At 41.9% G+C, this 23817-nt stretch overlaps 1 protein-coding gene across 2 annotated transcripts; it reads right to left on the reverse strand.

Moving 5' to 3' along the window:
• Positions 1-8573: 8573 nt before the first annotated feature.
• On the reverse strand, positions 8574-23615 carry timm44 (translocase of inner mitochondrial membrane 44 homolog (yeast)). Of its 2 annotated transcripts, none has more exons than XM_058072968.1 (13): positions 23553-23614; positions 22919-23023; positions 22572-22775; positions 22404-22484; positions 22180-22329; positions 19579-19715; positions 19395-19480; positions 18142-18234; positions 16390-16514; positions 16260-16310; positions 15131-15220; positions 11841-11951; positions 8574-9384 (listed from the first exon to the last, which is right to left on the reverse strand). In XM_058072968.1, the coding sequence occupies exons 1-13, from the start codon at positions 23580-23582 to the stop codon at positions 9265-9267; spliced, it is 1383 nt and encodes a 460-aa protein (XP_057928951.1). In that variant the 5' UTR covers positions 23583-23614; the 3' UTR covers positions 8574-9264. The 2 variants fall into 2 exon arrangements, with proteins under 2 accessions (XP_057928951.1, XP_057928952.1); XM_058072969.1 differs by lacking the exon at positions 8574-9384 and adding an exon at positions 9429-9645 and having other exon boundaries at positions 23553-23615.
• Positions 23616-23817: the final 202 nt, after the last annotated feature.

Below are 23817 nucleotides of genomic sequence, written 5' to 3' on the forward strand. Positions count from 1 at the left end.
ACGGTCTTCAGTTTCACTGTTATGCCGACGATATCCAGCTCTACATATCCATCATCAGCGCCTTCATAACATTGCACCCAACTCCCGTCTCTCCAAAATAAAATCCGGTCCCAAATACAGCACACAACATTTCCCTTCTCATCGACTGCAGCTCTCACATCCAAAATCTTGCCCTTTTCCTTGACAGCACCGTCTCCTTTCAACACCACAACAGCCAGATGACCACAAGAGCCCCGTTTCACCTTAAAAAAACACCCGTCTTCACCCATTGAAACCCTCATTGACGCTTTCATCACCACCAGACTCCATGACATAATCTTCATTATCACATACTACAGTATTAATTGGCCATGTACCCTAGAAAGCTGCCATGAATGATACGGGAAAAGGCCGAAATGATACTGTGTCAAAGCCCAGGGCAGTGATACTGTTAAAATATAGAGTTTAACCATGTCCAGTATCAGCCCCCGTAGCTGTCCACTCAGAGCGCGCTGCTCTGGTATCGTGCCCGTGAAACAACCAATCAGAGAACAGCGCACGAGCGTTTGTTTTGCTGCCGTCTGTGCTCTGTCAACATGTCAGCGGTTGACACTCCCCGGCGAAAGACAAATAGGGAAAATAGCAAACAGAATATTAGAAATGGAACGTTTTATCACTCTTGAAATGATCGAAAAAACTAAAAATGCAAACACAAGTCGGAAAACCAAGGGCGACTGCAACTGCAAGAACGACCGAAGACTGGTAGAAAGTATTCCCCCGCCTGAGTTAGACAAATACGTGTCTATGTTTATTGTAACGTCGTTGCCGACGCTATGGAAAGGACACGACTGTGATCGCTAACAAGCTTTTATTACACAACAATACTGGCTACTGTCGGCCGTAACCACGCCGTTGCAACCACCGCCAGCAACAACGCAACAGTGCTTCCTCAACACGACACGCCCCCACCCCTGGTGCATTCAGTCACGCGGAACAGTCAGACACTCAAGTGCACAACATGTCAACATGAACACGTCAGGGTCGCTACATTATTTTATCAATCAGAAAAGAAAACGGGGATGAATACGAGCCTGATTCTCTCAAATCAAAATTCAACTCTCTGGCACGTTACATGATGGAAAAACCAAAGTACGTGATAATAAGATCATGATTAAATAGTATGTGATAATAAGATCATCACATGGTTTGTCTGGTATCAGGCCCAGTATCATGCCCCCGCGTGCTAGTATCAGTGTACTGACACTTGGGGGCATGATACCTGGCCTGATACCAGACAAACCATGTGATAACCTCTAAGTATATTCGAAACCCGTTTACTCACTCACACTCGCTCTCATGACTACGTCACCCCCATCCTCCAAAACCGTATACAGTTTAAAAGCCTGCTACTCACTTTCAAAGCATTACAGAACCTGCCCCCCCCCCCCCACCTCACTGACATTCCTCCACTTTCACTCCCCAAATCGTAGCCTTCGTTCCTTCTGACGCCATCATCCTCCTGTCCCCACCCGCAATAGCCAAGCGCCGTACCTGGGGCGACGGAACCTTTAGTTTCGCTGCCCCCTCCCTATGGACCTCCCCCCTGCACCCGCCGGTAATTACACTGACCCGTCCACATTTAAGTCTCATGTAAAAAAAAACATCTCTTCAAACATGCTTATCATGTTTAATCCCTCTTTAACTGTATAGTCTTGTAGTATTCTTCAGTTTTATGGAACTGATGAAAATGGATTATTATTATTTACTTGTTATCTACTTATTTGTCAAATGTATACGTTTTGTAGTATTCTTCTGTTTTATGGAACTGACGAAAATTGATTATTATTACAGTAAACCTCGGATATATCGGATTCAATTGTTCCCACTGGTTTTGTCCGATATAAGCGAAATCCGTTATATGCGTATACCGGAAAATGTCCGTTTTACGCATATATCGGATTTATATCCAATATATGCGTAAATCGGATTTTATCCGTTATAAAAAGGCACTTCCTTGACTATGTTTCCAATGTACCTGGACGCGCAGGCAACGCTGCAAACGCTGCAAATGACGTCGTATAGCGGCCTGTCATGATTCGGCGAATCGGATATATGCGAGGGAAATTTCATGGAAATGCATTGGAACGGGACTGGAGATTTTGTCCGAAATAGGCGAAATCCGTTATAAAAAATCCGATATATGCAATGAATTTTTATTGGAAATGCATTACAGAAAAATTGGTTCTTTTTTATCTGTCCGTTGTGAGCGAATTTCCGATATATCCGAGTCCGATATATCCGAGGTTTACTGTATTTACTTGGTATATACTTATTTGTCATATTACGTCTAATGGCAGACAGTGGTACTTCGAAGGTAGACGTAGAAGTGGAAGATCTACACCTATACTCATTTTTCAGTCCTTTGTATTGAGTTGTGGACTCCTATAGAGCAGCTACACACAATAGGTCTTCCAGAATCTGCACTTATTCCGCTGTATCTCTTTGGATTTCCTGATTACCGCGCCTGTTTTAATGTATTCCACCCACGGCCCGTCTCCGCTGTGGTTGGTCACACTCCCACATGCATCGAAATGCTTCCAGTTTTAACGTCATTAAACGGTATAGGAGTTGATAATGAACGGCGATTTATCTTTTTAAAATCTCGGCTTTTAACATCCAGCCATATGTGTTGGATCCTGAATCCGATTTGGAAGTACTAGAAACTGGAAAGTCCCAGGTTTCTCAAGAAAAGAGGGTACTTCAAGAGGTCCCTCAATGGTAAGTAGCTTTAGCATTTTAGCGTTAGGATTTCTACAGCATTGGTAACCGAACGTGGCCACTAACTGTGGTGGGAACATCTATTAGCAACCCCGCTCCCTGTATGCAAGTGCTGTATGCTAACAGTGAAGCAGAGCTTATCCGGCTTACAGCCTCGCCCATATATGGACGTCCGCCCCTCTGTGACATCACAAAGGGGCAGTTTTACCACACCTTTCAAAACCCAGCATTTTGAGCCATCCCTAACTTCTTTCAGGGCTCACTTGCAAATGTGCAAACCTCATGATGTGAAACTTTGGCATGGTTTGACACCAGAATACAACATTCTAACTACATTTATAGGTCAGAAACATTTACTGTGACACCGCTCAGGCAGGAGTTTTATTTACATCTTACCTGGTTTATTATCTTTTTTATTTTCTCTGATTATATCTAATATATCGGGTAATACATACACACCCAATACACATAAATGTGACTATAGGGGTGTTATTTCATGACTACAGGGCTCTAATAATAAAAAACGTATCTAAACAGGTTTTCTATGCCATAACTAGGGATGTCTGATAATTATCGGTACCTAGCCATAACTATGGAAATATTCCATTTATCGCGGTTGGGCCTGGAGCCAATTAACCACGATAAACGAGGGAATGAATAAATTGCTTTGTGATTAAATACAGCCTAGTATTAGAAAAATGATGCATATTTAGGCAAATTGTATGTTGTTTTTTTTGCCGAAATGAAGCATTTCCAGCATTCCAAACAGCTAAATATGAAGACACGAGTAAGTAATGATATGTAGGCCTGAAACTGTAAGACAAAATTCTGACTTATTTTACATTATTATGGCTTCTATGTTGGGTAATGAAGGTTTTAATGTGATTATAGGGGTGTTATTTCATGTCTAGAGGGCTCTAATCATTTCAAAACACATTTAGAAGATCGTAAACAGGTTCTCTATGATCTAACTCAGGGGTGGGCAAACTACGGCCCGGGGGCCCCATCCGGCCCGCCAAGTGTTTGAATACGGCCCGCCCAATCTTTCCAAAGTATTTCATTTAAACTCAACATACAACCTGGCATCATGGCCTGAGCCAACCTTTTGATGGTTTTATCAATTTCGTTTTTTGACATAGTCTGTTGTTTACAAAGTGCTCCTGAAAAAAGGGACACAAGCACATAATAATAATAATAATAATTATTATTATTAGATTATTATAATTATTATAATAATTATTAGAACTATTATGATTATTATAATTATTATATTAATTACATATAATATTATTGTTATATTTGCATATTTTACATAATAATAATATAATAATTATTTTTGTAATTTTATTGTAATTATTATAATATTTTATTATTTTTAAAATATTTAAATATAAATATAAAATAATAAATAATAATAGCAGATTGCATGACAATTTTACAGATACAATAATACCAGGTGGACTGTTACGTGTAAAATATATAGTCTGCCCCCCCCGTAAATTTTGTCATATCAATGCGGCCCGCGAGTCAAAAAGTTTGCCCACCCCTGATCTAACTACTTCCATGTATAAAAAAGAATCCAACTTGATGGAAATTTGCTATTTTAATATTTGGGTCTGGAATCGATTAATCGTGAAAAGTGATATTTTATGTTTCATGTTTATTCTGGGTGTTTTAAAGTGCACACAGAGCATATTGTACGACATATACAGCTACTATAAGATCATCTTTTATCCAATGTGGCCCACCCCTGCTGTAGCGCGAAAAGGCTACAGAATAAATCCTCCAGTAAAATGGTAGAGCTTCTACACTCCAGAGTACTTTCTTGCATACGTCTTAGGGCGGCTTGATTGTATTTTTGTGCATCTTTGTTTTGGAGCTGTTGTCACTCAGCCTGACAGTCCGGCTTGCAGCTGCCAACTTGCATCCCAGGCCTCAGCGTGATGTCGGCACTCACCCGTCAAGTGGGAGAGTCAATGTGACACTTGCGCCCCACTTCTGTGGCATGTGACCCGACACCACCCCTGTGTGTGTGTGTGTCCATGAAGACACAAACGCACACATCCTTACCTGATTGTCAGCTACCTGCTTCCTACGGCCCCTCAGACTCTCACTTAACTAAACCCAGTTCAGCTCAAAGCAATCAAATGTAGGTGGATACTTTTTAAAGTAGCGGAACATATCCACACCTTAACTTTGTGTTTTATCTGATATCTTATCCCTTTTGGAATACAATAGGCTCCAACATACCCCTGCCACCCTGATGAGAATAAGCGGTTGGATTTTAGAATACGTCACATGCTAATAATTACAAAGTTGTATACCTATGTTTCCAATGTGCCTGGACTGGGCAATGAAAAGAGACGTAAGGTAATGAGAATTTAACTTTATTGGACTCTGAGCATAACAAATTGTTAATTAAGCTAGGCCCTGTTACGCCCGTCAGACCTACGTTATTTCCAATAGTGAGGTTAAGATCTCATTCACTGCTGTGCTAGTATTATTGACGTCACTCACTTTTATATTTGTCCTAAATCTGGAGCCAGGAGAAAGACAATAGTCAGTGACATCAACAAGATTAGCATAACGATGCGGCCATGCGATATATGTGAGGGAAATTTCATGGAAATGCATTGGAACGGGACTGGAGATTTTGTCCGAAATAGGCGAAATCCGTTATAAAAAATCCGATATCTGGGTGGTAGAAGGCAGTCTCTCTCCTTTTGTCATTCTCAGTGACAATTACACATTCACACACACGCATTCACATACACAACACACCTCCATATGGGCACTCACAGCACATGGGTGCTTCTCTATACAATCTACTATCTTATCCCTGATGTTTATATAGTATTGGTATGCTATTATTACAGTAATAATGATGTCAAGCAGTGAGATTTTAATTACTGTAACTGTATGGTTGCAATTGTGTTTACTATCATGGGTCATGTCTTCATCATTACTATTGCTACTGGTAAGTTGGACTGTTTCATTTCACTGATATCATCTCCAGTGTGACCCTTAGCCATCATTGACATTTAACTGTTCTGTTTGTCACTGTTGTTGTTTTGGGAATTCTTGTTGCTGCTGTTTTTGTCTCTCCCTCTACTGCCCCCCGACCCCACCTTTCTCTTCTCTCTTCTTCTTTTCTGTTCTTCTTCTTGCTCCGGTCCGGTCGTCCCAAATGGCATAACAAAAACATCAAATAACGACAAATAAAATTTCATGGTACAGGGAAGTTGTAGCCAACACCTTTCCTGACACAGAGCAAATCTGTCTAGCATGTAAGGGCATTTAGATCAACAATACTATCTGCCCCAATGGCTGGACGGGACAAAAAATAAATAAATAAAAAATAAAAAAAAAATAAAAAAAAAATTAAAAAATCCGATATATGCAATTAATTTTTATTGGAAATGCATTACAGAAAAATCGGTTCTTTTTTATCTGTCCGTTGTGAGCGAATTTCCGATATATCCGAGTCTGATATATCCGAGGTTTACTGTATTTTGCACTAAAAATCATTTCTGGAACAAATCCCTGTGTATTCATATCCCGCCAAAGCATGCATGTAACTAAATGTGGGTTAAGTTATGGTTGAATTTTTTTTTTTATAATGTTGTAGTTAGAACATATAAAACTTGTTTACAATTTTTTTAGCCGTATTCGAAACATTTAGACATTAAATAACACCCCTATAGTCACCTATACTCTCCTATTACCCAATATAGTCAACATAAGAGAAAATAAGTCAAATTCTTGTTTGTTTGTTTTTTACCTCCTGCGGTGGCTATTGTCTCATTAGTATAACATTACTGACACCTAGTGATCAGTATAGAACACTTGACCTTGTGCCTTCTGGATGCATTATATTTGTATTTGACTTCATTTTGCAATTTGTTAGGCATGACAATACATACAATTTGCTTAAATATGCATATAACAAAACATCACCGATTTATTAATGAATACATTTTTGAAAAGCTGTACTTGTGTGAAGCCGTTAAATTCAAAGAACAACGTGGCGAGGGATTATAAAAATAGCTTTCAATGGCTCAATTAGGTCCAAGATGTGATTTTTTTTCATCGTGTACAGAATTACTGGCAGCAGCCATCATCTTGTAGTGCGGTGTATTAAATATTGGAATGTAGATAGTAAAATAGATAGTAATACGTCTCCACAAGGTTTACCTTTTTTAGTAGCTTGCATTGGCGAGATGGGCCGTGTTTCCATTTCCAATCTACGGAGAGCATGGAAAAGGGCGGTTCCAGTCATTAAAAGCTAAATAATGGCCAGGAAGTTGTAAATGGATGTAGGCCTACCTGCATACTAACATGTGCAGGGCAGAGTAAGAATACCTGGTACACACACACACACTCTTTTTCTGGTTCAGTGCATCTTCAATCAGATCCAGTGCCAGTGAATACTGGGGGGGAAGGGGACTTGTGGGGGTGCACTCAGAGCGATGAGCGCACGGCTGGAGAGATGCAACCTCAGCACCGCCCAGCAGCAGGAAGGATCCATCATGAGGGGACAGTCCTGGAGCACAGGAGCTGCTGGTCTGCACACACACACACACACACACACCCCAAAAATCACACTCAAGGCTTCTGTAATCGATCCTGCCGATGGAAGCGGTGCGTTCCAAATGCATGCAAGGTTGGGTGGTGCTGTGGAAGCTACCATCCCTCAGGTAGCTGCCACAAACCATGAGCTATTGCGGGGTGATCCGTGTGTACCTGAACTCATCGGAGACCCACGGCCAGAATGAAGAGCAGAGCTTCTCCACTGGGACTCAGGCCTCATCTTTGCTTTAATTCACTCTTCCATGAATACAAACACATACAGACAGAGGCCATCTTTGAAGCCGTGGAGGACTGACAGATAAGAATAAAAAAAATCATTTTCAAGGTAATGCAGCCTTTAAACCCGCGCTATGTGACTTTATACATATGCAGCATTTCGGGGGTGTACGGCTTGCTAATATAGTACAGCAAAGCACCATTAGGCCTCCAGCACCTTTTGGGTTGTGTTGTGCAGCACACATAATGCATAATGCCGGCATCTATCCTCTAAGAGCCAAATTGTTACAGCACAAATATGGATGCAAATGAGTGGTGGAGTTCTACTTCACACTGCAGTTCAGCATTCAAGTAGAAATACAGTAAAGTCTCGTTATAGCGATATTGTCGGGAGTCGGAAAAAATATCGATATAACCGGACTGTCGATATATCCGATCCTGCGCCGAACTGCATTAAAAGTTTGTTCTATAGTATAGAACAACGTCGAGCAGCTTAAATCAATCTTTACTTAAGGATTTCAATACCAAAAAAAGAACACGGCGAACGGCTGCTTCCAGTCAACTTTATTTTTCACACTTCCACCACCAGAGCGCAGCACACACACCGATTCCCGCACTTCCTGGTTCACAGGTCATGCTCAACCCGCCCCACATAGCTGGCCAAACACATGCCTGCAACAGAAGAACCAACTGCGTTCGTGGTTTCTCTCGTGTGTATAGAATAAAAAGATATCTGAATACAACACAATTTAATACATGTATTTGTACGCTTGTGTCTTCGTTGGAATAGGTGTGTATGCTATGTCAGTTGGTTCTTCTGTTGCAGGCATGTGTTTGGCCAGCTATGTGGGGCGGGTTGAGCATGACCTGTGAACCAGGAAGTGCGGGAATCGGTGTGTGTGCTGCGCTCTGGTGGTGGAAGTGTGAAAAATAAAGTTGACTGGAAGCAGCCGTTCACCGTGTTCTTTTTTTGGTATTGAAATCCTTAAGCAAAGATTGATTTAAGCTGCTTTTGTATCGATATAAGCAGACCAAATTGGCTGGCGGGAGATGAGAAGGACATCGTAGTAACCGGATTATCATAATAACCGGGTATCTACTAACGGAACTAATTATGTCATAAAAGACTAGAAATTTGCCGGGAAATGAAAATAGTATCGTAATAAGCAGTAATTCGTTATAACCGATATCGATATAACGAGACTTTACTGTATTACAATACTGATTTGAGTGTAAAAATAACTGCAGAAATTAGTAGAGCCCAAAAAGTGGACTTTTAATTAAAAAAATGCTTGTAGCGTGTATTTGATTCTTATCAACAGGACATTTATTAGCAAAAAAACGCCAACTAGGGTTGGGAGACAGGGATTATCTTTCATTTTCATCATAAATATAGACTCTGAGAGGTTAACAATTACAGTGGGTGATAATTATACAAACATGGGATTGATTGTGCTGTAGAATGATGCAGTCAAGGACTTCATTCTTCCCTTAAATTGGGGAGAAGCGTCCTGCACATTAGGTGGGATGCCAGGTTGGTACTCTACCGCCCCCTTGTGAGCGAGAGAGGAGACCTCTGCCGGCCTCAGCACCACTACTCCATGAGGTGAACTTGTCCATGAGGCGCATCCATCCATACGCCTTTTCTGCCCATCTGAGCTTCCAGAATATCTTCTCCCTGAGCGAGCATTCGTGCATATCTCAAAGGATCTGTTCGCTGCTTGAGGCGGAGATGTCAAGTAGTCTCCAGGCGGCGTTGGGGTTGAGCTCCTCTTGGTCTCGACAGAGCGCCCACACGTACATCATCCTCAGAACTTTTTCCTAGCGGGGTTGGGGGTGGGAGTGGGGAAAGGAGAGCATGACGATGGCGTCAAAGCGTCATTGTTCCATCACAATAGACAAGGACAATGCAGTGAGACTTCAGCGACCTTATTTAGTTGTCTGTCGTGGTTATATTAGCCTTATCCACGCTGTCCAGGATCATAAATCTCCCTATTGTGAGACGGTTTATACGTGATGAATTGTGCGACGTAGAATCTGTTGTTTTTCCTCCCTTGACCTCCATAACACTCCCACTTGTCCCTGAGGCACCAGAATAGACAATTAGGCTGATTTACAGCCCATGAAGTTGTTGTTGAGGGCTGTGAATACAAATAAAAGGCCAAACGTGCCACTATTGTGTCATGGTGTGCTGCCTGATTAGCAGTTAGCGGGGGGGCGACTTACCAACAGGTAAACACAGGCAATTGTCCCGAGTCCCCTAATGTCTCATAAAAACGTCCACTCAAAGTCCATATTGCTGTTTAGTCTTAATCCATAGTCCTAATTCATCATGAGCACTTAATGGGATCCAGCTCGCTATTAAAACGTGCACAAAAAAAGTATTTGGTCAATAGCTCATCTTCCTTCCTAGGTCTATTGATTTTACTTATTTATATTACTTATAGCGGGCGGCACGGTTGTTGAGTGGTTAGCGCACAGACCTCACAGCTAGGAGACCAGGGTTCAATTCCACCCTCGGCCATCTCTGTGTGGAGTTTGCATGTTCTCCCCGTGCCATCCATCCATTTTCCTCCGCTTATCCGGGTCCGGGTCGCGGGGGCAGCTGTCTTAGAAGGGAAGCCCAGACTTCCCGGTCCCCGGCCACCTCCTCCAGCTCCACCAGGAGGACACCAAGGCGTTCCCAGGCCAGCTGTGAGACATAGTCCCTCCAGCGTGTCCTAGGTCTGCCCCGGGGCCTTTTCCCGGCTGGGCATGCCCGGAACACCTCACCAGGGAGGCGTCCGGGAGGCATCCGGACTAGATGCCCGAGCCACCTCAACTGACTCCTCTCGATGTGAAGGAGAAGCGGCTCTACTCTGAACCCCTCCCGGATGGCTGAGCTCCTCACGCATTCTCCCCGTGCATGCGTGGGTTTTCTCCGGTTTCCTCCCACATTCCAAAAAAAATGCTAGGTTAATTGCTGACTCCAAATTGTCCATAGGTATGAATGTGAGTGTGAATGGTTGTGATTGGCTGGCCACCAGTCGAGGGTGTACCCCGCCTCTCGCCCGAAGACAGCTGAGATAGGCTCCAGCACCCCCGCGACCCTCGTGAGGAAAAGCGGTAGAAAATGAATTTATGAATGAATATTACTTATAGCAATACAGAAAGGAACGCTACACCTGGTGTTAACTTTTCCAAACTCAAAAATAAAAACACACTTCATAAGAATAATAATAACAGCAATGTCATTGTAGCTTGGTTAAAGAGACCGCCGTGATGTAGTGGTAAGCGTTCTGGACTTTGGCGCAGACGCCTCGGGTTCGAATCTCCGCTAGAAAGCATAATCTGTATTCATCAGGAAGGGCATCCGGAATATATAAAGATCCGCTGTGGTGACTCCGTAATCAGGAAAAAGCTTGGTTAATATGCAGGTCACTTCATATGCACATGGAGATTGTTGGCCTTCTGGAGTTTTCCCAGAAGGCTTTATAGGCGGAATACGTGTTTACCATTAAATGCATTCTTAGCTTCCCCTTTTTACCTGTTTTTCTATATTCAGAACGCACAGGAAAGAGAAAGAGGTGTGTGTACTTTTCCTTTCCTCCCGCCTACCTTCTCATTCTATTCCATGTTACGACGTGTGATTGATTCCGGAAGACGGCAGCGAAACTGGCTCACGAATGGGAGACATAGGAAAGTAACTGCATTTCTCAGTGTGTATTGATGCGTAGGTAGCATGCAACTACAGTAAACCTCGGATATATCGGACTCGGATATATCGGAAATTCGCTCACAACGGACAGATAAAAAAGAACCAATTTTTCTGTAATGCATTTCCAATAAAAATTCATTGCATATATCGGATTTTTTATAACGGATTTCGCCTATTTCGGACAAAATCTCCAGTCCCGTTCCAATGCATTTCCATTAAATTTCCCTGGCATATATCGGATGGCCGCATCGTGGCGCTCCGATTTGCCGAATCGTGACAGGCCGCTATACGACGTCATTTGCAGCGTTTGCAGCGTTGCCTGCGCGTCCAGGTACATTGGAAACATAGTCAAGGAAGTGCCTTTTTATAACGGATAAAATCCGATTCACGCATATACCGGATATAAATCCGATATATGCGTAAAACTGACATTTTCCGGTATACGCATATAACGGACACAGAAAATTACTGTAGTTCTTTATCTTGCTGTACAATCATACCAACTTATGTTTGGCACCGACTATATATATTTCTTTCCACCGTGAAATAAAATCTGTGTGTGTGTGTGTGTAAAACTTACAGGGTCACCCTCCACCACCTCTCCTTTGGTGTTTCGTATAACCATCACCAGCTGAGCTTGGAAAGTGATGATCAGCACCGGACCCTGGTCCATCATCTTTCCCATGGCCAACTGGAGAGGAGGAAACGAGAACAACAATATTTACCAGCAATGCTGCATCTGGATATATTTGGACACACGTTATGGTGGTTGGGATCTATACTAATATACTCAAATACTAAATAGTGTAGAACCGCTTGTCTCCATGGTAGCCATTGCACGTCCTGTACTGGTGTCTTTATCCAGAGAGCAGGAAGGCAGGAGGAGGATGGCGAATATTAAAACCTGATGAGACCGAACTAAGGCTACAATGAATGACAATATAGTAATACAGTAAACCTCGGATATATCGGATTCAATTGTTCCCACTGGTTTTGTCCGATATAAGCGAAATCCGTTATATGCGTATACCGGAAAATGTCCGTTTTACACATATATCGGATTTATATCCGGTATATGCGTAAATCGGATTTTATCCTTTATAAAAAGGTACTTCCTTGACTATGTTTACAATGTACCTGGACTGGGCAATGAAAAGAGACGTAAGGTAATGAGAATTTAACTTTATTGGACTCTGAGCATAACAAATTGTTAATTAAGCTAGGCCCTGTTACGCCCGTCAGGCCTACGTTATTTCCAATAGTGAGGTTAAGATCTCATTCACTGCTGTGCTAGTATTATTGACGTCACTCACTTTTATATTTGTCCTAAATCTGGAGCCAGGAGAAAGACAATAGCCAGTGACATCAACAAGATTAGCATAACGATGCGGCCATGCGATATATGTGAGGGAAATTTCATGGAAATGCATTGGAACGGGACTGGAGATTTTGTCCGAAATAGGCAAAATCCGTTATAAAAAATCCGATATATGCAATGAATTTTTACTGGAAATGCATTACAGAAAAATTGGTTCTTTTTTATCTGTCCGTTGTGAGCGAATTTCCGATATATCCGAGTCCGATATATCCGAGGTTTACTGTAATATGGAAGTGGGGGTGTGCATTACTGATAGCGCATATGAAGTGCTTTATGCACACTTTGCAGTCCAACCTAAGCGTCAGTGATTGAGGAGTTAAACAGCTGCTTGCTGATGTCCAGGCAGAAGCTGAGATCTGTAGATACATCCTTAATTTCCCCACTGAGGGACCAATAAAGGTAATCTAATCTAATCTAAACTAATCTAATCTGAAGAAGAAATGGTCACACTAAAAAGATGGTTTGATAATAATAGACTGTCCTTGAACCTAAGTAAAACTAAAATCATGAAGGAAAACACATTTCTGGGGATCACAATAGATGAAAATATGAGCTGGAAACCTCATATTACAAATATACAACATAAGGTGGCCAGAAATATTTCAATATTGAACAAAGCAAAATTTGTTCTCAACCAGAAATCACTCCACACTCTTTATTGCTCTCTGGTTCTACCATATCTTACTTATCGTGTGGAAATATGGGCTAATAACTATAAAAGCAATCTTCACTCGCTAAATGTGCTGCAAAAAAGGTCAGTAAGGATAATTCATAATGCGCCTACAGAGAACATACTAACTACTTATTTCTAAAATCACAAATACTTCAATTTGCTGATATAGTTCATCTTCAAACAGCTAAAATAATGCATAAGGCTAAAAATAACCAATTACCTAAAAATGTCATCCAATACAAGAGAGGAGAAATATGATCTCAGGGAAGAAGTACATTTGAAACACTTCTATGCTAGGACTACGTTATGCTAGCCATAGCATTTCAGTATGTGGAATCAAACTATGGAATGGATTGAGTAAGGAAATCAAACAATGCACAACGATGAGCCAATTCAAGAAACAACACAAGCAGTTGATGTTTGCTAAATACAAGGATGAAGAGTCTTGAACCAGTCATGATGTGCTATATATATCACTATATTGACACTTACTATGGTACACATTATGGCATTGTACTCCACCTTGTACTCCGGTACGAGGTACATTATTAAAAAAAAAAAAAATCAACAACCTTAAACTGTATTATGGAAAGCAGGAAGTGAACAAATGTAACAGTTACTGATTGTAAAAGTACCAGTTGTGCATCGTTTGTCTTCCTGTTAGACCCAGTTTGTGCTGTTCTCTGAAGGGAGTAGTTGACAGCATGGTAAGAGATTTTAGTTTGAGTTTAGACTTTTAGATGGGTTTTCTAATAATCTATTAGCCTTATAAAATGATTGATTTGGATTAGCAGCCATACCAGGAGATTGATGCAGAGGAATTGTTTGCGAAAATGGATAAAAATGTTGCAAAATGGATAACAATGTTTGTGAAATGCATGATAATTTGTTTTTCTTTGCAAAACAAAGACATTTGCAAGTGGTCCCAAACTTTTGAGCGGCAGTTCTAAGTCGCATTTTTTGCGGGTAATTTATTTTCCAAACTACTTGACCAAAACAGTCATTACGTCATCTTGGAAGGCAAGTTCTAACAATAAAAGAATAAAGAACAGAGTGAATAGGTGTAAGATATGCTAACACAATGGTTATTCAGCTACATGAAAAATAAACATGAACAGAAACGGTGTCCAGTGTTTATGTAACATAAACAGTTTTTTCCATTTATAAGTCGCTCTGGAGTATAAGTCACAGGAACAGCCAACCTATGGAAAAAACGTGTGACTTATAGTCCGGAAAATACAGTACCTGCGATCCCCAGTTCCGTTTCATAACACAATTCATACATAGAATGACATTGTCGCTATATTATATATTCTAATGTTTCTTGTGTCATGCATTTATTCGAGGATCGAACACAAGCAAGCAATTAAAGCCTGCACATCTGAAAGCTGTAAAGACCCTCCACACCAAAATCCGAGCAGGATTATCTTTGAGAAATACATTTATACTGCTCCTATAAACTCAACAATAACTTCAGCTAAATAGTGAAAAGCATCAGGCCAAACGGGATCTCGTGGGGATGGATGTGCTTGGCTCTCTTTCCGATATCGGCATTCGGAGCAATTACCTTCCAGAATGAATCATGTCGCCAGCGGTGTTGACCATCTGTCAGAGATTTGGGGGAAGCTGCCGAGGATGGCTGCTCGGAGCAAAAGCAGCAAGCTGCTGTTTCTTTTCTACTTTTCCACACATTTTGGCAGGATCTTATCGCTGTGACTAATTAACTGGCCCGTGTAGAGATCCGACGGGAGCAGTTGTGTTCTAAACACCCTCAGGCTCCGTGCCAATATGCTAACTACTTCAGAGCACAGTAACTTACATCGATGCTATCGACATCCAGGACCTTGGAGTGGAACTGGAGTCCCATGGCCTTGGCTTGTTGGATGGGGTGTGCCAGCTGACTGTATGTCTACACAGGGAGAAAAATAACACAGGAAAAACACGTTGACGTACACCAGGAGTCACTTAAAAACATTTCTACCTCAGGTGTCAAACATGAGGCCCGAGGGCCCGAAGCAGGGAAATAATGCAGAGAAGGATTCCTTATTCCTTCCTAATATTTTCATACTTATCGCATATAAAACCTGTTTAGGATCTTCTAAATACGTTTTTAACATTATGAGAGACCTCCCGACATGATATAACACACCTATAGTCACATTCTTTCTACCCTATACAGTAGATATAATCACATTAAATAAGCTATTTAAGACCTAAATACAACTTGTAGTTGCATGTGTTGCAATAAATGAAGAGCTTGCAACCAAAAGGCGCTAAATCCATTTTGACTGATTTCGAGAAAATCAATGATTTTTAACTACGCACATATCAATCTATTTGGTCATCAAGTCTATATTGCAAATGAAAGAGCTATCAATATAGGTCATAAAAATCCTGCACACACCATGTATTTTATATATTTTTTTAAATTATTTTTTTTCCGGTTTAGCGCCTTTTGGCTGAAATAAATTTGATGTAAAAGAATGTAAGGTGCTTTAATGTGCTATGCTAATAAAATAATTACAACACAGAAGCCATTCTCAACATACAATACAAAATAATTATTATGAATTAAATTAATAAAAAAAATAAAAAAACAGAGGCTGGTGTTATATTATTATTGTGTCTGTTGTGACCTGCGATAAAAGCCATCAAGTCTGGTGTTTGTCTCGCTGAACAAACACTGACACCTAGTGACCAATGTAGAATACTACATGCACAATTTGAATGCCATTCCCTAATTGCCTGGCTTTTACTTCTTTACTTTTGTCATTTTTATGGTTGATTTAAGCAGAATTGAATTTAAGCAGAAAATACATGGCATTGGCTTCAATATGCATATTTTTCACGAATAATTGGCCTGTATTCAAGCATGAAACACTGTGAGTTATGAATGAATGTGTTCGAAAGCTGTGATAGAGTTGATGTGAACGTGACAAAGGTCATACCGCTTCATAACACCAGTCCTTGAGCACCTCCAGCTCCCCTCGGATCATTGCCTGCATGGAGAAAGAACATTCCGCCAGTCAAAGACTGCTTAGAAAAAAAACTTTTACTTTTCCATGCCTATAAGTATACCTCTAAAATATTGGGGATGATGTCATGTTCACACTGCTTGAGGAAAGAGTCCTTGTCAAAGGACGGGTCCACCTTCAAAATCTCTGTCAGTACCTCCGACATCTCGGTCTTGGAGAAAAGCCCACCTGTACGGGTGCAGACATCAAGCGTTGAGCAGCACATAAAGACAGACTGGCTGAACGGGCTGCTGGAATGAATAATTCACAGACATGCTGTGCACCTACTGGTGTTTCTGTGCATCCAGATGACCTACTAAGGACTTTGTTTTTTCTCAAACGGGATAAATCTGCCAGTGTTTTGCCATACATTCATTTATTTGTGGCAGCACCTCGATGATAAACACATTATAAGGGGACTGTGAATGCAGCTTGTTTGTGGAGTCATCGTACGGCTGCTTCTTAACACACTTCATATGTGCCTGGTCTGCCAGAGAATAAGGAGGACTTTATTTATTAGTTTACAGACGTATCTTGACGAATTCGAAACAACATACAGTAAACCTCGGATATATCGGACTCGGATATATCGGAAATTCGCTCACAACGGACAGATAAAAAAGAACTGATTTTTCTGTAATGCATTTCCAATAAAAATTCATTGCATATATCTGATTTTTTATAACGGATTTCGCCTATTTCGGACAAAATCTCCAGTCCCGTTCCAATGCATTTCCATGAAATTTCCCTCGCATATATCGGATGGCCGCATCGTGGCGCTCCGATTCGCCGAATCGTGACAGGCCGCTATACAACGTCATTTGCAGCATTTGCAGCGTTGCCTGCGCGTCCAGGTACATTGGAAACATAGTCAAGGAAGTGCCTTTTTATAACGGATAAAATCCGATTTACGCATATACCGGATATAAATCCGATATATGCGTAAAACGGACATTTTCCGGTATACGCATATAACAGATTTTGCTTATATCCGACAAAACCAGTGGGAACAATTGAATCCGATATATCCGAGGTTTACTGTATTTAGACGTGGATGGGATCATGAAACGGCACAGTGGGACAGAACATATAGCATAGCATTAGCATAGACATGAACTAACACCTTTACAGTCCTGCTAACCAATGTAGAGTAGAAAATAAGCGAGTAAAATAGTTGTCAGACAGGAAGCGATGTCAGGGGTTCAGAGTTCAGTTTTAGGCGGTGTTGTTATGATGATGATTAATATTGAGCTGGTTATGAGCTCATTTAAACCAGCAAAAAAAAAAAGCCTGTTGTTACGGCAATCGAGCCTGGTGCTTGTCTCGCCAAACAATTACTGACACCTAGTGACCAATGTGGAATACTACATCCACAAGTGCAAATCTGAATGGTGATTTTTTCTCATATGTTCTCATTTCTCATTATTGCTATGCTTGAGTAATGAGTAGTGTGTATGATTCGTGCCCATATTGGTATCGGACGATATTCAAGGCAGCGATATCGGTATATCTAAAACCTGTGATCTTGTCGGATACTAGCATGACAGCGATTTCCTGCTCATTGGGATAATTATTATTATTATAATTAATAGAAGACGATGTCACGCGGAGCCTCCCTCGCCACAAATAGACTGCAGTCATGGGAGAAACGCTGGATACAGTATGTGACAATAATGACAAGTGTCAATCAAAAGTTGTGACGACGCATAAAAACTTTAAGGTTAAGCCCGGCTGACACGGCGCTTCTATTGTGCTTTTACTCTTTAGCCGGAATCGGCCTCTCGGCGTGACGAATGCAGACCATAAGATGGCTCACCGATGAGGTCGGTCATTTTGTCGGTGACGGCCCGCGATGCTCTGATGAAAGCGTTGTCACTCTCATCGTACTTCATCTTCATTTCAAAGAACCCTGGAGCGGGAGTGAAGTGGGAAAGTCGATGAGTGAAAACGTACGATGAAGGCTAAACATGAAAATGCATTTCATCATAAGCTAGTGGTCTCGCTCCACAGCCGCAACATTAGGTACACCTGCATCAGTGTTTAATAACAGTGTAGCACCCTACTGGGAGATGTTCATGTTTTGCATGACTCTCTCTGCATGGGAGGAGCAAAATATCGCAAGCATGAATTTGCACGATATAGGATCCAACGTGGGTGGCAATGTGGATGAGTGGTTAGCACAGTTAGAGATTGACCAGGTTCCAATCTCTTCTTCGGCATCTCTGTGTGGAGTTTGCATGTAACATGCATGTTAGGTGTATGTTTGTCCATAGGTATGAATGTGCCCTGCTGGCGCCTCTAGCCCCAAGTCAGCTGGGATAGGCTCCAGCATACCCCAGCGACCCTAAATGAGGATGAGCGGCATAGGAAATGGATGGATAGGATTCAATGTTAATAAATTGAATCTTTTCATAGTTACAGCACAGAAAACCTAAATATGGATTTTAAAATTATTAGAGTCTGTAAACATTAAATAGCACCCCTATAGTCACCTTTAAGCCCCCGTCGCACGAAGCATGAATCAAGCAGACTTTCCAAATTTGGGCCTCTTTTTGCATGCTGGCGGAAGGTGGTGACCAGGTTTTTTGCTCCGCAATTTGCCGTCGCGATGCATGTCATTTATTTATTGAAGTGTGAAGACTAGTTTGCGTTGTCTGTTTCTGCATAAATTAAATACTTGGCACGCGATTGCTGACCAAAATGGTGCACATTAGCACAAAGTGACCATGCTCCCGCACAACGTATTTACATCTCGTGCTGGATAATGGTACGTGTGACGCCCATTGTTCCCACATATAGGTATGCATTGTCGCCATTTTCTCGCAGATGCAGATGGAGAATGTGCAAAGAGCAGAAAGGAGGCAATAAACGAGACAAGTGGCACGCAAACATTGCATACTATCGCAGGTACGAAATGTGTGCAAGTGCAAACAAGGCTTATGATTGGCTCCTTACAAGTGACGCTTCAGCTGTCTTGTTGCCTTTCAGTACCTCTTTTCAACATCAGGTTATGCAGGTGTTCCTAATGTTGTGGTCCTTTCAAAAAGGAGGAGTTCAGTGCGTTCTTACTGTTGAAGACCACATTGTTGTCTTTAAATTCCTTCCACTGCTGGTACCATCTGGAGTCCCTGTGGAGCACCACGCCCGTGGCTTCCCTGAAGAACACACACACACACACACACACACGTTATAATTGGATTTAATTGGATACTTTAGTCCCGAGAGGAAAACACAGGAGTGACCGCTGACGTACTCATTGGCTTCGAAGACTTTGTTGTCACCCGATGACCCCTTGGAGGAGAACTCGCTCCTCTTCCTGAGTCGGGCAGGAGGTCGGTAGGGGCCGGTGTGGCCCAGGTCACCGATCTCTTTCTTTACACTCTCCATACCCTGAAAACAAGTCAAGGGAAAGTAAGGTGCAGGAATAAGATGGTTTATCTCATTTTATAAGAGGCCTTGTTTATTTATTGTTCTGCTCCAAGTGTTTCCCGAGGGCAGGGGTCCCCAAACTTTACCAACTCAGGGCCCACTTGAAAATCTAAAAAATGTCCGCGGCCCACCTTTGTCCTATTAACAGCACAAAGACGAAATGCCGCGTTCTCAGAGCACTTCACTTATTACTGTTATTATTATTATTATTATAAAGATTCAGGATTGAAATGAAAACAGGGGGATAAAGGAAACCCAAACTTTTAATCTGTGGTGTACACACAAGACAATTAATTATTATAATGAATTAATACTTTTCATAACTACATTCAAGACTGGCATGATGACCAGAGAGCTACGTTCCAATCATAAACTCTATAAGGTTCCTAAAATATTGTGACAGGTCAATAACACTCAATAGGTTATTACTTGGGCCTATAAATATTTTTTTTAACAATAAAAAATAATTGTAAAAATAATATTTGCAAAGGGCTGCACGGTGGACGAGTGGTTAGCACGCAGACCTCACAGCTAGGAGACCTGGGTTCAATTCCACCTTTTGCATGTCCTCCCCGTGCATGTGTGGGTTTTCTCCGGGTACTCCGGTTTCCTCCCACATTCCAAAAACATGCTAGGTTAATTGGCGACTCCAAATTGTCCATAGGTATGAATGTGAGTGTGAATGGTTGTTTGTCTATATGTGCCCTGTGATTGGCTGGCGACCAGTCCAGGGTGTACCCCGCCTCTCGCCCGAAGACAGTTGGGATAGGCTCCAGCACCCCCGTGACCCTCGTGAGGAAAAAGCGGTAGAAAATGAATGAATGAATGAATGAATATTTGCAAAGGGCTGCACGGTGGACGAGTGGTTAGCACGCAGACCTCACAGCTAGGAGACCTGGGTTCAATTCCACCTTTTGCATGTCCTCCCCGTGCATGTGTGGGTTTTCTCCGGGTACTCCGGTTTCCTCCCACATTCCAAAAACATGCTAGGTTAATTGGCCACTCCAAATCGTCCATAGGTATGAATGTGGGTGTGAATGGTTGTTTGTCTATATGTACAGCTGGGATAGGCTCCAGCACTCCCTGCGACCCTCGTGAGGATAAGCGGTAGAAAATGAATGAATGAATGAATATTTGCAAAAATGAATCATATTTTTAATGACCTCTCATGGCCCACCTTGCTGTACCACCACAGCCCACCATGGGGCCGCAGCCCACACTTTGGGAATCACTGCCCTAGGGGAACTCTAAGTCTCCCAGCATGCACACATGCTAAATCAGGGGCGTCCCAAGAGCAGCCGGGGGGCTTTTGTTTTTGTGTTGCCCCACCTAACAAAATAATTTAACACAAAAACTTGTGAATATGATATAAATATAATGTAAATTCATTCATTCATTTTCTACCGCTTATCCTCACAAGGGTTGCAGGGGGTGCTGGAGCCTATCCCAGCTGTCTTCAGGCGAGAGGCGGGGTACACCCTGGACTGGTGGCCAGCCAATCCCAGGGCACATATAGACAAACAACCATTCACACTCACATTCATACCTATGGACAATTTGGAGTGGACAATTAACCTAGCATGTTTTTGGAATGGGGGAGGAAACCGGAGTACCCGGAGAAAACCCATGCATGCACGGGGAGAACATGCAAACTCCACACAGAGATGGCCGAGGGTGGAATTGAACTCTGGTCTCCTAGCTGTGAGGTCTGCGCGCTAACCACTAGACCGCCGTGCCGCCCTAATGTAAATTTAACAAGAAAAAAAATTTATTTTTAAGTCATAATATTACGACGAACAAACAAAACAACAAAATAAAGCTGTCATTTTGGAATAAAAACAATGTATCATCAGCAGAAAAAAATATTTTTTACAAGATTTTACAATAATTGTCAATCTGTGTCATTTTTTTCCATGTTAATAAAGTACAGAAAATGAAGACATTCAAAAATATAGTGCACAGTCCCCAATGGTAAACTTATAGCAGTCTCCATATTGTTCCGTTTTGGGTCAGTTTTCATTCCTCCACTTTTGAAATGGTAGAATTTGGGCTGCATAAAAGTAGTTCTGCAAATTTGGTACACCTGGACCTCCCACCTCTTTATAATGTCAATTATTATTATTATGGACTGGCTCAGTAGCCAGCCCATAGACTGCTACTTGTCTTATTATTATTATCTTGAGATAAATGTAACACGCAATAGCATTTTATAACCTGCAAGGCATGCTTGGTAACATGTTGGTGAAGTTTGCACGTGGGCTTCCCAGCACGCCTTCCCAGAGAGTGGTAAATTAGCAAAAAATCGTAATTTTTCCCTCGAATAAAAATTAGCAGGTTTAAAAATAGGTTTCTTTCAAGCCGCAGCGCCTTCCTTGCCTGCTGTTGGTTAGCACAACAAAACAATGTGAGTGCATTGAATCCAAACCTGTGATATTGCTTTGAACGCGCCGGTTTTTCCCAGCATCTCGCTGCTCTTTGAGACGGTCTCTGCGGAGGTCTTTGCTGTTTTGGCCGCCTCTTCCATTCCCTCCTTGATCTTCTTCCCAATATCCGTACGACCGACCTCCTCCAAGCCCTGGTCACGCACAAGAACACACAAGAATAAATCACCATGGACCACTTCTTCATGATGTCCCTATATTTATTTACCTCCTTTACTGTGTCGGAGAGGTTTTCTAGCTTCTTCTTGAGGACCTCTGAGGTCTTCACAGTTTCAGATTCAATTGTTTTCTAGGAAAAAAAAAACACACAGGAAGCAGTAATGACTATGCTTTCCAAACGTGGAGGAACATGCAGTGTGTGCGGCCAAATACTAACATATTTCCTGCGAGCTTGCCTCAAAGCGTCCGACTCCTCCAGCTTTCTGGCCTCCTCACGGAACTTTTTGATGTTTTCTTTCATTTCCTTGTTTTTGCTGATCTCCTGCTTCAGGTTGTCCAGGAATTCGCCCAGGAAACCTTTTCTTCCACCGCCTCGCTCCGCTGACAAATATCTGACCTGAAGACGTGAAGACTGCAGCACCTTTCACACAAATACAGAAGAAGAGATAGATTAGACCATTTCTGCAGAAATAGTGAAAATAGGCTTCACTGATGGTAGACATCAGCAACAGAGATGAGTAAGCGCTTCAAAAACATTGAGAACATCCGGTCTAAAGTTCCTACCTGGGAAGAGCTTGTGAGATGGTTCCGTATTCTGAAGACATTTGCTCTGTTGTGCAGCAGCGAGAAAGAGGAAGGGAATGCCGCAGAGTATCTCCTAAGACAGATCTGGTGACGGACACATGTCAGCCATAGAAAGGTAAGCGTATGACGTGTGATGTAGAATTGGAGTAACATGCTCAGAGTAGGGGAATCCAAACAGAGGGCCACATACTGACAAAACTAAAGATACAGGCGGGTATTGGCTGAAGCCAGTTTAATATAGGTCAATATATGCTATGTCAGTCTTAGCTTTACGTTATAGGTGACGTAGCACATTTTTACAATATGCCAAGGGCGGCGGGCATCAAATGTCCCCCGGGCCGCGCTTTGGACACCCTAGCTGAGTGTAATCATCACATTATTTGAAGCGTTAAGCATTTCAATTTTGCCCCCACTTTTGTTAGTCATCGGGAAATGCAGCCAATCAAATTGACATTCTTCAGTGCATAATGTTCGTACACCGGCTCATCGTCTGATAAAATCTATAGATGACCGAAAACAGTTCTAAACATTTTGCAATGTAAGTTCATCTAAGTTGCTAAAAACACCCTGCCTTAAGTGTTCATTTAAAGCAAAACCTGACCCAAGCACTCACCTGATAACACCGACACAAGGGGGACGCCATCTTGAATGTAGTGGCGATTGACCTTCTTCCGGTATCGACCTCCCCATGTCCTTCCAGGGGAGGGTCTTAATTTTTGATTGGTTAAGATCCTGCCGGGGGAGGTCTTGGGCGTTGATTGGATGACACTTGGTGGGCGGGTTATCAGTGGCCATTGAAATGCATTCATTCAGAAATTTGTTACGGATGTTAAACGCAGCACTATCGTAACACCAAATATGCAATGCACGGACAAAAG

This window comes from Doryrhamphus excisus, chromosome 5, assembly GCF_030265055.1.
Source record: "Doryrhamphus excisus isolate RoL2022-K1 chromosome 5, RoL_Dexc_1.0, whole genome shotgun sequence".
NCBI classification, from domain to species: Eukaryota; Metazoa; Chordata; class Actinopteri; order Syngnathiformes; family Syngnathidae; genus Doryrhamphus; species Doryrhamphus excisus.

Coding starts and splice junctions, on each gene's coding strand:
- timm44 (XM_058072968.1), bottom strand. CDS start 23,582: ATGGCGTCCCCCTTGTGTCGGTGTTATCAG. Junction 19,481..19,578: donor AAAGTCTTCGAAGCCAATGA/GTACGTCAGCGG, acceptor TGTGTTCTTCAG/GGAAGCCACGGGCGTGGTGC. Junction 16,515..18,141: donor CAAAATGACCGACCTCATCG/GTGAGCCATCTT, acceptor GCACCCGTACAG/GTGGGCTTTTCTCCAAGACC.